We start from the raw sequence: 14,159 nt of genomic DNA, 5'->3' as shown, positions 1-14,159 counted from the left end.
GATATGAGATATCGGCAGTAACTGGGTAAATATTTAATGTATCTGTTATGGCAAGGTAATAAGCAAAATTCACGAGGAAAATTGTCAGACCGAAATCAATAGATTTGGCGGCCCTTAATTTGAGCTCGAGCTGTTAAAGTTTACAAGTAAATAATTAAGCTTGCATTCAAAACCTCGGCAATGCAAGGATTACTAAGACAAATTATAAACCAGTTTTGCTTGAAATATATTAAGCAACATGAAAAGTACAAAACGATTCACGGAAAATCTGATTTGCCTTAACCTATAACTTCAGCTCGCAACTTATTTACGTTTACACTGTGGCAAAGAATGGAAGCAAAAATATGTGGGATAAAACAATGTCAACCGAATATATACTTACGGAGTGTTTTTCTCTGGTTGTTTTGCGACAATTTCAGACCACCGCTACCGCAATTTCAGTGATATTCCAGGCGTCAAAACGACCCCTATTTAGATTTAAATCCTGTACCTCCACTCACTACCACTTACTAAAAGAAACTAGCTCTTAGCATCTCGCATTTTTTCCGACTAGTTTATGGGATTTAGCGTTCGAAAATATTTGAAAAATGGCTGGTGCCCGATTTATAATTACTGACCTAAGAAACCCATGTTGACTCGGAAGAACAATTAACACCGGTGGTTATTTACGATACAGACCAATGAACGGTTCAAACTCAGGAATTTTAAATAGTTCGCTCTGAGCAGGTTCTCGGTGAGTTGAGAGTTTAGTGTGTCAAGCCTGAAATATTAAATAACTTTTCCTCGTCGATCGTCGTGTGGTTCCGTCTTTTAAGTTTCTGATAACTTTCCCCGACATCTAGGCAGTATGCCTTACTTGATGATTTTCTTTTCTCTTATCACCTGTCTGGTTGTCATTGCGTAGATATCAGGGGGAGAAAATAGGTTTTGATCTATCTTAGGAAGGGGTAAACGACCGTAGTTCCAAATACTTTCTGGAAAAATTTTGACAGAACGACAAATAGTTTGTTTCTTGGAACGAAGTTACTTGTTTTCAAAACAAATTTAAGCAAAAATGTTTAATATTTCGTTAGAACTTGTCAAACCAATTTAGTGCAGTGTTTGACTTAACCAAACAGTTCAAAAGGAGATCTGCAAACCTTTGATCTGAAATGCTTTAAAGTTAGGAAATCTAACCACAACATGATCAAAAACATAGATACAATTCACTCTCCGGTAATCGTTTTTCACTTTATGCAACGCATCTTAATTGTTTAATCTATAGAAGAAATTTAATCTGCGAATCGCCAGGTTGATCAACTTCTAGATTCTTCTTTACATATCGATAAATTGTTAAGAAAAAAGGTGACAAGAATAAAGAAATTCGTCACTGAAGTCTATCCGCCACAAAAATGTGATCTGAAAATTTAAATCAAACAAATGTACGTCAGGAGAAAAACCCGATTAAAATTTCCATTTTCAGAGTATGAGTTGCTTTGTTTTCCACCTTAAACGACGACAAAATACCTGACTTTTGTCAATTATGTTATTGTTACTAACCTTTAGAATGTTGACCTCGTTTTCTGAGAAAGGCTACCGTCGTGTTAGTGTCTGAAATACCAGGTCTTAGCTCATTCGTTTGACACAAGGCAGGACTTTGACACGTGATCACAAAGCACTGCGAACTGCGCATGTAAGCAACGTCACCACCCATGTGATCACAACTTAGTTCAATGCAAGTACGCATGTCCGGTACAGGCCCCAGTGCAGTTTCTTGTCCGACTGGAGGAGAAACATCTCGCAATATTTCGCTGTCTTTGCAAGACACTGCGTCGTCCGTAGTGTGTTGCGAATCAAATTGAGAAACATTGCCAGCTACAAAGGTACTAGAACTTTCAAAGACTGAAGTAGACGCTTTGGAATAGAAGATTAGGGAAGAGGCTAATCTAGGTTGCGGTTGCCTCGAGTGAGCCATTGCATTACTTTGCGAGGAAGGTGCAAGTTTTTCTGAGTTGATCAAAACGACGCTGTTTTTGTTTTCAGCAAGAGTTTGCTTCCTCAATACGTGCTGTGTGCTAGACAATGCAACTGTCGTGGCAGGGCTTGCGCTAACTTTCATACTTCTTGGACCCTTTAAATCGTCTTTTATATGTGATTGTTTTGGAACTGGGGGCTTTAGTGTTTCAAATTGTTTGGCCTTTTCCTGTCCTATCTTGGGAACATTCTGTGAAATCGCCTGTGCTGTTTTACTCGCTGTTGGTGAGGCTTCTCCCTTATTAGCACGCCGCGACACAGACTGCGTAGTTGTCGTGTGCTCGGCTATTAGAGGATTACGTGACACAGTCACAGTAGTGTTTTCCTTAGTGTCCTTACCATGAAATGGCGGCGGTGCAGAAGTAGTTTTATTGTGTTTGACTTTTAAGTGATCGCGTGACATAGCCGTTGTGGTCTTCCCTGTCACGCCATGCGTAGGGTTGTGTTTCGACGCTGATTTCATTTCACTCCCTCCACCTTTGAGCTTACTGCGTGACACTGTCGGTATTTCTCTGTTCCTGGGTGGCTTACGTGACAATGTGTGTGCCGTTTGTTGGTTTCCAGTCTTATAAGTTTTAATAGGCCTTGCATCTGCTTCCACTTCAAACATTACTTCTGTGGGTTGATCAACCTTCAGTGAAGACGCTATAAGAAATTAACGGCAATAAGATACTGTTAATTCTCAAAGCTATAACATGACAAAATTGGAATACGTGCGAATTTTATTGAATTTCATTTTGTTAAGGGACGGACCATAATTTTTTAGAAGGGGGTGATGGGCGGGGGTCCAAGGGTTGGGCAAATTTCTGGAGCATGGAATTTTTTCTTACTTTAGGTTGTGCACGAGTTTTTGTTTTGGTGAGCAATAGCTTGTGCAAGAATTTTTTAACGTCAAAATACAGGACCTGGATGTTAGAAAGCACTTGCTCGATTTTTGTTTCCCATGGCTCCCCTTGCATGATTTTTTTTCCAGCAGTCCCTGCTATGCAGGAATTTTTTCTCAGAAATTGCCCAACCCCACCCTAAAAAAAAATGGTCCATACCAAAGGCCACTTTTTAGAGAGCCCTGGGACCAATATTTGCTCTCCGTCTCGAAGTCAGATACGACTGAAGTAACAAGTCAAAGAAACCCTAAAAGACATTGCAGTTTCGAGAGAGCTTTTGAGACAATTCTGGAATGAATGCCCGGAAAAGCAGTAAGTTATCTGAATGCTTTCAAAGAAACGCGTCTTAATCAACCAATTATGTATTCCGAACGTTGGGGAAGGGGGAGTTTCTGTCCTTGCGGACCAGAAACGTTTTCATTGTATCAACCTCAAACCAACTAGAAGACTATTCACCACGGTTATCAATGAGCTCTACTCGCCATTTTGGAGAAAAGAGAGCACTCAGATCGAGGAAAATAGACATCCGGAATCTGTGCTGAGCTTAGTGGTGACTTACCGCTGAATGGAATACTGTGAGCACTAGCGATATAAGAAAGTTGCAGCATGTATTTGTTGTCTTTGGCTGGCATCCACAAACACTGCGCCTGGCTGTGGCAATGAACAGAGAAACAACGTTTTCCCGCCATAAATGCCACGTCGCACTCGTGTGATTGACAGCACAGATCTTGACACACGGACATGGCGCCCAGGTCTCCATGGTCCACAAATTTCCCGGACTGATAGCCATTGGCCAAAGTAGAGTTGAAGACGATTGCACTTTTCTTGCACTGAGTTAAGTCGGACAGGGCCCAAGAAACATCTAAAATAACAAAATTTCGTTACAAATATTGGCTGTCTCCAGCTCGCTTTTGGGTGCTTAAGGAGCTTCGCCGTGTAAGGCGAGTCTAGAAAATATGGCCGTCTTATTTAAGCTCGTCATTTTTAATAGGCTGCGTTCGATATATCAATATTCTAATAATAATAATAATAATAATAATAGCATTTATTTAAACACGATTCAAAATTACAGCAGCGCTGATTTGGTCTTGTAAAAATTCCTAACTAATAACAATTTCTAAATAATTGCATGGTTAACATGTAACATTGCTCCAGTCTAACATGGCTCCGGGGCTTTCAGGACAAACGTCTTCCTTTGGTGTTATTTTCTTTGTATCCAAGTCTCTTTTGGGAATTGTGAGACAAAAGAAACTTTTAAAAAAATTGCAACTTTGACCCGAAAGCCTCGGATCCATGTTAGAATATTGATATATCGAAAGCGGCCTATTAATCCGTCTAAATCTTTCGCATCATACCCAGTCTAGTTCATTTTCTATTTTTTTTTTTTTTATTGCAAATTCTACCTTACTTAACTATTACTTTAAGGTTTCCTTCAATTCACAAGTAATCAGAAAAATGTTCTAAAATATAAATAACATGCTCTCTTGAACTCGATCTACACTGTAGTTACTTCCCTCCAGGTGTCAGTCACTGAGGCAGAAATTATTGTTAATAATTCAGTTCTCTTGGGGTAGTGTGGCCAAAAACGCGTGGCTCTTGAAAAAAGAGACAAAGTTTTACAATATATTGAATGAAGTACATAAACGGACACAATATTTGCTTCTTTAAGATAAAATGCAGTAAACTAACTGTGCACTTTGCCTGCACATCCCCGTGTAAAGAAAATATGTTTTCAATGTTCTTAGGCTCGCCTCCTTATTTATTCAAGCATTTATTTAGGTTGGCTAGGGTTTAAAAGTCAAGCGCATGAATAGTCGATACTTTTGGCAACACTGATACTCCATAGCTACATGGTTTACTGGAGCGATGCTACCCTGAGGAAATTTCACGGTTTTGTTCACAGAGTATCGCGAACTGTACTGGGCGATAACAAAAGGGTAATTCAACCGATAATAAAGCCAAATAAATTCCTGTTTCTGGCAACGTGAAACCCGGGTTGATATGAATATCGAGACATTAAAATTCAGGGCAACACACAATGAAAGCCGAAACGGGTTTTAAACCTGTATGCAGTCGCTACACAACGAAGCAGCCAATACAAGGAAAGTTTTTCATTAACCAGGGCTTTGTTGCTTTCTATTTAATCTCAAACTATTTTACTGTGTCTCTGGCTCACCAAAACAGATTTATTTTAGGTTACCGTATACCTTTAGAGGTGTCTTGCGTCCAAGTAATGTAGCCCGTCCGGTTTAAACTGTAGATATCCAAACCCCCGTATCAAATTAAAGCTTATAGAACTGGCTATCAAACTATATTTTCAAAGAATATTGAAACAAAATGAATTGTCGAATTTTTCATGACTTTTAAATGCGAGCGTCCAAATCACATTTTGAAAGCTTCAAGTTAAAGCGAAGTTCGTTTTTCGTTAATTTAATTTGTTCCTTAGTTTCCAGACCCAAAGCGCTAAAAAAGGGTTTGCGTTTTGCCATATTCAATTGCAGTAAAAAGTTACAGAACATTTTCGAAATTGGATTTAAAAAATGTGCAATGATCGTACAAAAATCGCTCTTGGAGAAAAAATATTTCGAAATAAACAATTTGCTGACACGATTTTGTTGTTTATATGTTAACCTAGCTACTGTTCAAACTTAAGGGAAAATTAACGAACAAAGCCCTTTGACTTGAAGCTTTCAAAAGGTGTTTCGGAAGCTCCCATTTAGAGGTCGTGAAATACTCCACAATTCATTTTATTTCAAACTTCTTGGTATAGCTTGATAGCCAGCTTTATAAGCTTTAATTTGATGTGGAGTTTACCTATCGTTAGTTTAAATCGGACGCACTACATCGCTTGGACGCGAGACACCTCTGAAGATATACGGTAACCTTAAAAGGAGAAAAAGTCTCTTCTTTCTCGACCTTCCCCAAGGCAATCGATGACATCTCCACAAATTAATCAGCAAAATCGGTAAAAATATATTTAACATAACAAATAAAAACGCTATTAAAGGGGAGAAAATCATGAAATGTCAAATTTTCCCCCCGCGTTCATTCCAGCAGGTTTAGATCATAACTGTTCTTATCACCGCGTCATACAAGCCAGATACAGAGAAAAAAATGTGTGAAAAATGGCCGATTATTAAAGATAAAAGTAAAAATATAATGCCAAAAACAGATCTGAGTACCGACAGGAATCAATAGTGTATTTAATTAAATACCGGCTGCTTAGCTAAAGACCTATTTGTTGAAATTATGCTTGGTTAAACCCGTTACAATCGAACCACTGCTAAGCTATTCAAGGTTTACGCACTGCGTGTTGCATCGTTACTGGTGATAGATCAATTAGGTATAGTAAAACAAATCAAAGATATACAAGGTTAATTTAAATGCTACCTTGCTGCGCACTTTCCGCTGGAGTTAGTGTGGACGTTGTGTGAAGGTAGCCTGTGGTGGGAACAAGACTTCGTTGTCTTCGATACAAGGGAGGACTTCCAGTGCATGGCTCGCCGTAGCACTTGCGTTGCGACACGAAAGCATGCTTGCACCATGTTAAACTACAACAGCGTGAGATACAGCTATGGAGATTTGTTGAGGAGCTAAGAAAACGTGCGTTACCAACAACCGCCCGTTCATGTCTGTACCCTCCAGATATTAGAGCATAAGTTATCTTTTTCTCGCTTCCTTGACAGATGAAAGTTGATTTGGAGAAGTCAAAACTTGCGAGGGTACCTGTGACAGAATAAAAAAAAATGCTTTAGCCACACTAAGAACTCTAAATCGCGCCAGCGCTCCGTGAAGTTAGCAAAATGGGACGATACATACCGAAAATCTGTAGAAGGCCAACGGCGAGAAACACTAAAGCTGTCCTGGGTTTTATGGTTCGCAAGCGATCAGCCGGCATAGCTCCTCATGGTGATTTCCTGTCGCCCGCCACCATAGAGCTAAGCGAGGTGAAAAATTCACTCTGCCGAGGATGTGTGTCAATTTTCCACTGCGTAATTAGCAACTTCACTGTTGCGTCTAGATATCGGGCAAGATCTTTTCCGGAGTTAACAAGCGTGAAAAACCCCGTCCTACCGTTGAATCGAGAGTCAGTGGAGTGTGGGGATTGCATTACGTCATGTCAAAACAGGTCGCGGAGTTTGGTTTTAACTTCGGATCATGGACAAATTTAAAGATCAGATCACAAACCATTCAAGGCTCTCGGCTCATGGGGGCTTGACCAAAAACGCAACAACCGATCGAGCTTAAGAAATCTTTATTCACAAGGAGCAAGGGTACAAAAGATTATTAAGGTAGAAGTCATCCTCTTCCACTTCATCTTTTCCTGATGATGTTTGTTCTTACATTCATAAGTGGCCTTGTTTATGAGTCTTTGCCACCTTGCTACAGGGCGCCAATTATTCGCGCGTGAATTGACAGCATGAAAAATTAATGCGAGTACAAGCAAATCTGTCAGTGATTTTGACAAGCTAAATTTTTCGACTCAAACGAGGTATTTAAATCTGGAAATGACTTGTATTTGGCGCCATAATAGTATTGTTAACCGGAAAAGAACGATAATAATTGAAATGTTTCTGTCAGTAACAAAGCAAAAGCGCGGGAAAGCAGCAAACTGCCACCCGCTAGCGAAAAACAAGTTTCTAGGATAAATAGGAAAATTAAATAAAGAAAGGATCATGTTCTCTGACTAGAAAATTGAGCAACATAAACGGTATAAAACGCTGGATCTAGATTGTGAGTATAAAATCAGTGTATTTGACCTCCTTTTACGTTACTGAAGCATGAGTTGACGCTTTAGTTTGCGATAAAAAGTGGAGTAAATCATTGTTTTGGTCGATGTTCAGACACCGAATAATTTGGTGTGGGTTTCAACGCTTGATAGGAAGAAACCATTCAGTCGGGTTGAATAAACAAATTCTACGAACAATTGAAATTATTTCACAGCTTTGTGCTCAATTTATTTCTGTTGTTCCACCCAGACATGACCAGCCATCACCCCCCCCCCCCCCATCCCACCCCACCCCACCCCCTACGTACACAATCACGTAACCTTGGATCTCTACGCTCAGTTTGAGTTCACAACCTTCAAATACGTACCCAACAGGTTCTGCTGTTTAGGGTGCGTTCCTTTGCGATGATCAGGATCTGGATCGGTGATCCAAGATAACTTGGATCATGGTGCAACGCAGGAGCCGATGAAGCCTGTCCACAGACAACCTATTTTGTCTTGAGTTCGTCGAGATCGCAGGACACGCGCGCTAAAACGCAACGTGGTGTAGCTGGCGAAATATCAATTTTCTTTCGCCCGGGTGTCTCGCGCTCCGCGCTCGCTTTCACGGGCGCTCGCCTGGTTCCCGAGCTCTACGAAGAAAAGACTTGATGGAAAAAAGGCCGGAGACAGACTAGAGCTGATGAATCTGTGTCCATAGTGGATTGATCGGTTCCTTTGATGTACCATGAACAGAGTGATCTTGGATCACGGATCCAGATCAACCCAAAGGAACGCACCCTTAGCTTACATTTTGATGAAAAGAAGAAAAGAGATTTGACTCCAAACCAGTTTTCCTTTCAATTACTCGTCATGAGTTCAAGAGATTTCTATCTGAAAGACAAATTTATCTATAAACTATAAAAGGTTCTCTTGGTTTCAGCAAAAATCGAAGACCTCAAAAATATTAAATTTGTAGCACTTTTCTTTGGATGAAAACTCCCAGCTATATTTTATACTTTCCCTATTCTTTTACACCCTATATGTTTCATAATTGCCTTGGGTCCTGAATATTTTAAATTTTGAACACTGTGCGTGTTCGGATCTTAAAGTTAAGCTTATAAGCTTAAATAAGCTTGATTTCTACATGTTTCTTATCGCACATGTGAGCTTTGACAGTTTCTGAGCTCCGTACAAAATTCGAGACAAAATATTTGAAAATTACGATTTTAAAATGAACCTTACCTGTACAAAAATCGGAGTGTACGTGTCTATATCCATGTCTTTTCTGTAGGCTTCCTTGAAAAATGAAATTATTGTCGCAGAATCAACTACACTGTATCAATCGCTTTGTATGTATCGCTCATCGTTGTAGGCATGTCAAAAAACTACCAGGCTTCCACATTTGCATGATAAAGGCCTGGTCACACATTTTCGCGCGCTTTTCAGAAAACGAAAATCATTCGGGTAGTGTCCGGCGAAGTCCGATAATTGTCATTCAATCAGACAGTGAGCCGACTGTAGACCGATTGCTCGACGTTGCGTTCCTCAGCAATGTTGCTGTCCTAAACTGCGGGCTCATTCCATCGTACTCCGTCTTGTCGGATAGCACTGCGAGACCGAAGAAATCGAAGAAGAAACAGAAGACTGAAACGCAAGGAGACATGGGGGATAGTAGTGACAGTGAGGAATTTGAAATAACTGACTTGGTTCATCAGTTCATGGCCGTCACTGGAGCTGAAGATACCGTGGCGCTGAGCTATTTACAACAGTCGAGTTGGAATGTTGAGGTGTGTAGAGTGTTTTTTGCCAACATTTCAGCTTCCCCATATTCGAATCATCAAAACTTGTTTGTTCAATTTCTTGATCTTTCAGTCCGCGATTAATACGTTTTTTGACTCGGTTTTTGCCCGTGGAGGGCATGGAAGCAAGGAAAACCCTGTACTGGTGAGTGAACAAGTATTTGGGATTATTATTGATTAATTTTTTAATATTTAGTTATTAATTTTTAATTAGACTTAGTATGGCAATTACATATAAGCTTATACAATGACAAAACAACCAGTGTCATTTTACAATGTGAGTAAGCTTACTGCACCTTTCAATGGCCGTTTTCACACTAGAGACAGATAATCCGTCTAATCTGTCTAGATAGATTATCTGTCTGCTTCATTTTCTGTCTTGGTATGGGCTGTTTTCACACTAGAGACGGATAATCCGTCTAAGACGGGTTATTTGTCCAGCACGGATAATTCGTCTTAGTGTGAAAACGGAACAGTGTTCATTTTAGACGGATTATCCATCTAAAGTGAACACTGTTCCGTTTTCACACCAAGACGGATTATCTGTGCTGGACGGATAACCCGTCTTGGACAGATTATCCGTCTCTAGTGTGAAAACGGCCAATAACATGCAGATTCTAAAATTCAAACCTCAACCGACAAATGTGTTTTTTGCTACCATCGATCAAATGTTCGGCGGCTCCTCCCAGCTTCTCAATCTGACTTCTGCCAAGCATGCAGTAATCATATCAAATCGTTGTTCTTTTCTCTGTTTGTATGAGGACCTTGACTTTGTCTTGACCCACACATAACATGTATGATGAGTATGTGAACAAACAGAAAAAGAGAACTTAGCAAATACTAAAATTAAATAAATACAAATATTCCTACATGTACATCTGGACCTCACACTTGGTCAATAACGTATGTTAAAATGTGTCAAAATTGTTTATCTCAGGTGTCTGAGCATGGCGATCAGTTAGCTTGCTCATCTGGAAGTGGGACAGTGGAAAGGTAAAGTTCCGTTCTACAACCATATTGTTGATGTGGAGGCTTTGCATTTCTCACCACAGAAGGATGAAGATATTTCTGAGCTTCAGTTCTCATCACGAGACATATTAGATACACGTTTATAAGCCTTCAAAACCTGATGTCAACCTTCAAATGTTACAGTCTTGAGTTGTTAAAGTAATAAATTGTACTGATACAGTTTGACTATGCACACTTATTTTTTAAATGTACAGCCAAGGTGAGGCAGAAGAAACAGATCCAAATCCAAACTTAACTGTCTTGTCATGGAATGTTGACGGCCTGGACGAGAGGAATCTCATCGAGCGTACAAGAAAAGTCTGCCATATTATAAATAGCCTAAAACCTGATGCTGTATTCTTGCAAGAGGTGATCCCAAAGTCCTTATCCATTTTTCAGTCAAAATGCTCTGGGTAAGTACCGCAGCTATGCTGAGAAAGTGTCAAAATGCATATTATTTTGCAGTCATATTTTGGGTGATTTACAATAGGTTGGGTTGGGGTGGGGATTGTTTGCCTGTAGATAATGATTTACTGTGTACTTTTTTTGGAGAAGTGTTTGCTGGTAAGTGGTTACTGTATGTGTACGACACATTTTTGTTGTTGAATCCCAGAAAAAAGAAAAGGCTGAACAATGAAAAACTTGAATTGAAAGATGACAATCTGGAGATATAACTTGTAGTCTGACCATCACTAGAAACATTGCTTTGTTAGGTTAAATTTGCAAAATGAAACTAATATTTTCAAGCTCTCATGAACATTATTAATAAATCTAACTTATGGTAAATGCGAGGATTTTATGGACGCAATTAATTTTGGAGCACTTAAATTCAGCTTAATAAGTTCAAATTCTGAAAGTTTCATATCAATGGAAATACATCTCAGTAGAGTTCCCACTGGTTTTGATAGTTAAGGGTCCTTGAGACCCCCAGTTCCAAAGAGTCGGGGTTCTTTTTGCTTTTCAGGGGTCCTTTGCCTATTTACTAAAATTTTCAGAACATTTTTCCTGCCTCTCAAGGATGCACTTTGCCAAATACTGTGTGTCCTTTTCATTTTTTGTGCATATAAGACACACACCTGTGTGTTAATGGGTACTCTGTCTCAGTTAGTAAGAGACATTTGTGTGCAGGGTAAAAAGGTTTGAATTTATTTGCTGTGGATTCACTGTCTTATTTTAAGGTATTCCTGCAAGTATGGGCCAACTCATGCATACTTTAATATATTACTTCTCAAGAACTCGTCAATTAAAACAACAGATGAACTTCATTGTACATATTTCCAGTCGAGTAAAATGGGACGACATCTGCTTTGTCAACCAGTAATGCACAAGAACAAGACTGAACTAATTCTGATGACTTCACACCTTGAGAGCACTGCACAGTGCAAAGGCGAACGGAAAAGACAATTTGAACAAGTCTTAATGAACATGAAAGAGCAGCCACCACAAGCCACTGTAATATTTGGTGGCGATACAAACCTCCGTGATGCTGAGGTGTCGTCAGTTGGGGGATTGCCAAGTGGGGTAGTGGATGCATGGGAGGAATGTGGAAGGCCAGCAGATTCCCAGTTCACCTGGGATACGAGTATTAATGACAATCTTGACTGGGCATATCCTAGGAAGCCAAGAATACGGTTTGACAGGTTGTTTAAGAGGTCTGCACAAGGCACACATGCCTTGAAGGCAACAAAATTTGCATTGGTAGGAATGGAAAGGCTAGCAGGGTGTGGGAGGTTTCCTAGTGACCACTGGGGTGTGTGGTGCGAGTTCTCTCAATCAAGTAATGAGAAGTAGTCAGATCAGGGGAAAAAAAAACTTTTGGGTTCATGGTTATCAGTCACCAAAATCTGCCACAATGGCAGAGTGCAAAGAACTCATTATGAATATAGAACTTGTCCTAGACCCAGGAGGTAGGGGGGACTCTCATATAACAAAGACAGGGGTGCTCATCGGAAAGTTTGTAAAGAACCCCTAACAGGTACCAAGATCCTGCTTTGTGAGCGTGGCTTGAATTTTTTTCACCCCCCAAGGGGTACCAAATCTGAGACAAAATTAAATTCAGGTTATATTTCCTGTCAACTTTTTTTAAGCTCAATACCCTAAAAGGTACTGCAAAAGCTCCCACTGTGGACCTTTTAAGGCTGAACACCTTAAGAGGCATGAAAATCGTTTCTTTAACACCTAACAGGTACAAGCACCTCTGTTCCTTTTACATGGTAGTCCCCCCGGCCAGGGATCCTAGACTGTGTTACTTAGTTGATGTACTCTCTCCACACTTCATGTTTACTCTTTCTGCCTGTCACATGTACTAAACACCTCAGTGTTGTCATATTGCATGTAACACCATGCACATTGCTCAGGAGCAGTGAAGATGGGGTGGACAAGTAGTGGTTAAACCTTGTTAGTACATGTACCTTTTACGCGTGGTTCAAACATCGCACTTTTGCATTAGATTTGAGACGTGCTAGTTTGACATCTGAATCAAAGTCAAACTTTTGCCATTCTATTTGACTATCATAGTCATATAGCAGGGGCCAACCCAAATACAAATGTGATAGTACATGTAGCTGATTCAGATGTGGAACTTTACATATACCTAATAGTGACATAAGGATGGCTCATTTGAAGTTTGACATAATTTTTTGAGCAGGACTGTAGAATTAACATTTTGTTGTGGTTTTGCATGAACAGTGTTAGAGTTTTCCATTTACAGGCATGTGGACTGGTACCTACTGTAAGCTAGAAAATTATGTCACATGTAAATACCCTGATATGATGAAGTCTAGATTTGACATGCTTATTTCGGGATGTACTTCTTGGGGAAGAGGAATTGTTGTCAACATTTCTGGTGCATTTACTTCTTGAAACTAGCCGTATTAATAGTAATTTGACTCAATGCTAAAATTATTTCAAATTTTTATTGGTATTTCAACATAGCATACATTGTGTACATGTTGTGGTTCAATTTCTTCCTTTGTTCTGGTATACGGTAATATATTAAAATGCACATGAAACAAAGGAAAATATCAAATTGTACCAAGGGTTACATTGAACTACCACGTACACATTCACTTGAAAGTGCCACTAATTATACAATTTCCCATTGCAAAACTGTAAGTTTCAAGGAAATGGAAAACAAAGTTATAGGATGTTGGCTGTTTGTGCCTAAACCAGTGTAGTTCATATCTCAAATTGGTTCAGCTAGCCTCGTGTTTGACAGCTGCAGATAACACGTTTTCAATTGAGTGTCGGAAGTAATTGGGCAATTACTTTGGTTTTGGTTTTACTATGGTTTGAGATTGGCTGAGTAGTCTAGTAAGTAATAATATTGCTTTGGTTTTAGTTTTACAACTCTCAATTGAAAACTACTCTATGGCTAAGTAATTAAAACCGAAGCAATGGTTACCAGTACATCATGGAAACAAAACTAATCAATTACAACTTAAGCCAAAATCACAACACACAAAATTAAAGGCTGTAAAAAGTAACTGTTGTTCTATATTGGCATTAAACCTCCAACAATTACATTGTATAATTGATTTGCTTTGACAACTCCCCTCCCCTTCCCTCCCCCTCCCTCCCCCCCCCCCAAAAAAAAATATATATATGAAACCAACCACTCGTATGCAAGGGCATGCTTGATGATGCTACAGTATGCTGATCTAACTTATGGGACCTGCATTAATTAGCAAACAAACTCACTTCCCATTGCAGTAATCAACTGTTGGACCATTGACAAGAAAGCTA

General features: G+C 39.6%; 3 protein-coding genes across 6 annotated transcripts in view; 1 reads left to right on the top strand and 2 right to left on the bottom strand.

Annotated features, from left to right (window-relative positions):
• The window catches only part of LOC145495971 (uncharacterized), a 53,159-nt gene extending 44,250 nt beyond the window's left edge, over positions 1 to 8,909 (bottom strand). For 2 of the 4 annotated variants that reach the window (XM_081475564.1, XM_081475565.1), the window contains exons 1-4: positions 6,717 to 7,326; positions 6,288 to 6,623; positions 3,457 to 3,759; positions 1,540 to 2,658 (exon numbers count right to left, since the gene is read on the bottom strand). In XM_081475564.1, the coding sequence (XP_081331690.1) occupies positions 1,540 to 2,658; positions 3,457 to 3,759; positions 6,288 to 6,623; positions 6,717 to 6,795 (1,837 nt within the window). In that variant the 5' untranslated portion in view covers positions 6,796 to 7,326. Of the gene's footprint in view, positions 1 to 617; positions 1,198 to 1,539; positions 2,659 to 3,456; positions 3,760 to 6,287; positions 6,624 to 6,716; positions 7,327 to 8,850 lie in introns of those variants that run through there. The other 2 variants (XM_081475566.1, XM_081475567.1) reach the window with 2 other exon arrangements.
• The window catches only part of LOC145494095 (uromodulin-like), a 262,517-nt gene that overhangs the window by 189,441 nt on the left and 58,917 nt on the right, over positions 1 to 14,159 (bottom strand). The gene's annotated exons all lie outside the window — the stretch shown is intronic.
• Positions 8,905 to 13,980, top strand: LOC145496013 (tyrosyl-DNA phosphodiesterase 2-like). The gene is made up of 5 exons (XM_081475620.1): positions 8,905 to 9,395; positions 9,481 to 9,552; positions 10,345 to 10,400; positions 10,631 to 10,828; positions 11,594 to 13,980. The coding sequence occupies exons 1-5, from the start codon at positions 8,913 to 8,915 to the stop codon at positions 12,204 to 12,206; spliced, it is 1,422 nt and encodes a 473-aa protein (XP_081331746.1). The 5' UTR covers positions 8,905 to 8,912; the 3' UTR covers positions 12,207 to 13,980.

Source organism: Orbicella franksi, chromosome 8 (assembly GCF_964199315.1).
Source record: "Orbicella franksi chromosome 8, jaOrbFran1.1, whole genome shotgun sequence".
NCBI classification, from domain to species: Eukaryota; Metazoa; Cnidaria; class Anthozoa; order Scleractinia; family Merulinidae; genus Orbicella; species Orbicella franksi.
The sequence above is the reverse complement of the archived record's forward strand: the minus strand, read 5'-3'. Positions and strand labels throughout refer to the sequence as shown.

Bases quoted from the DNA above. Each gene is read 5' to 3' on its own strand.
- LOC145496013 (XM_081475620.1), top strand. From the start codon at position 8,913: ATGAAATTATTGTCGCAGAATCAACTACACTGTATCAATCGCTTTGTA. The intron at 9,553-10,344 runs GTGAGTGAACAA...TGTTTATCTCAG, and splicing joins GCAAGGAAAACCCTGTACTG to GTGTCTGAGCATGGCGATCA. The intron at 10,829-11,593 runs GTAAGTACCGCA...TCTTATTTTAAG, and splicing joins TTTCAGTCAAAATGCTCTGG to GTATTCCTGCAAGTATGGGC.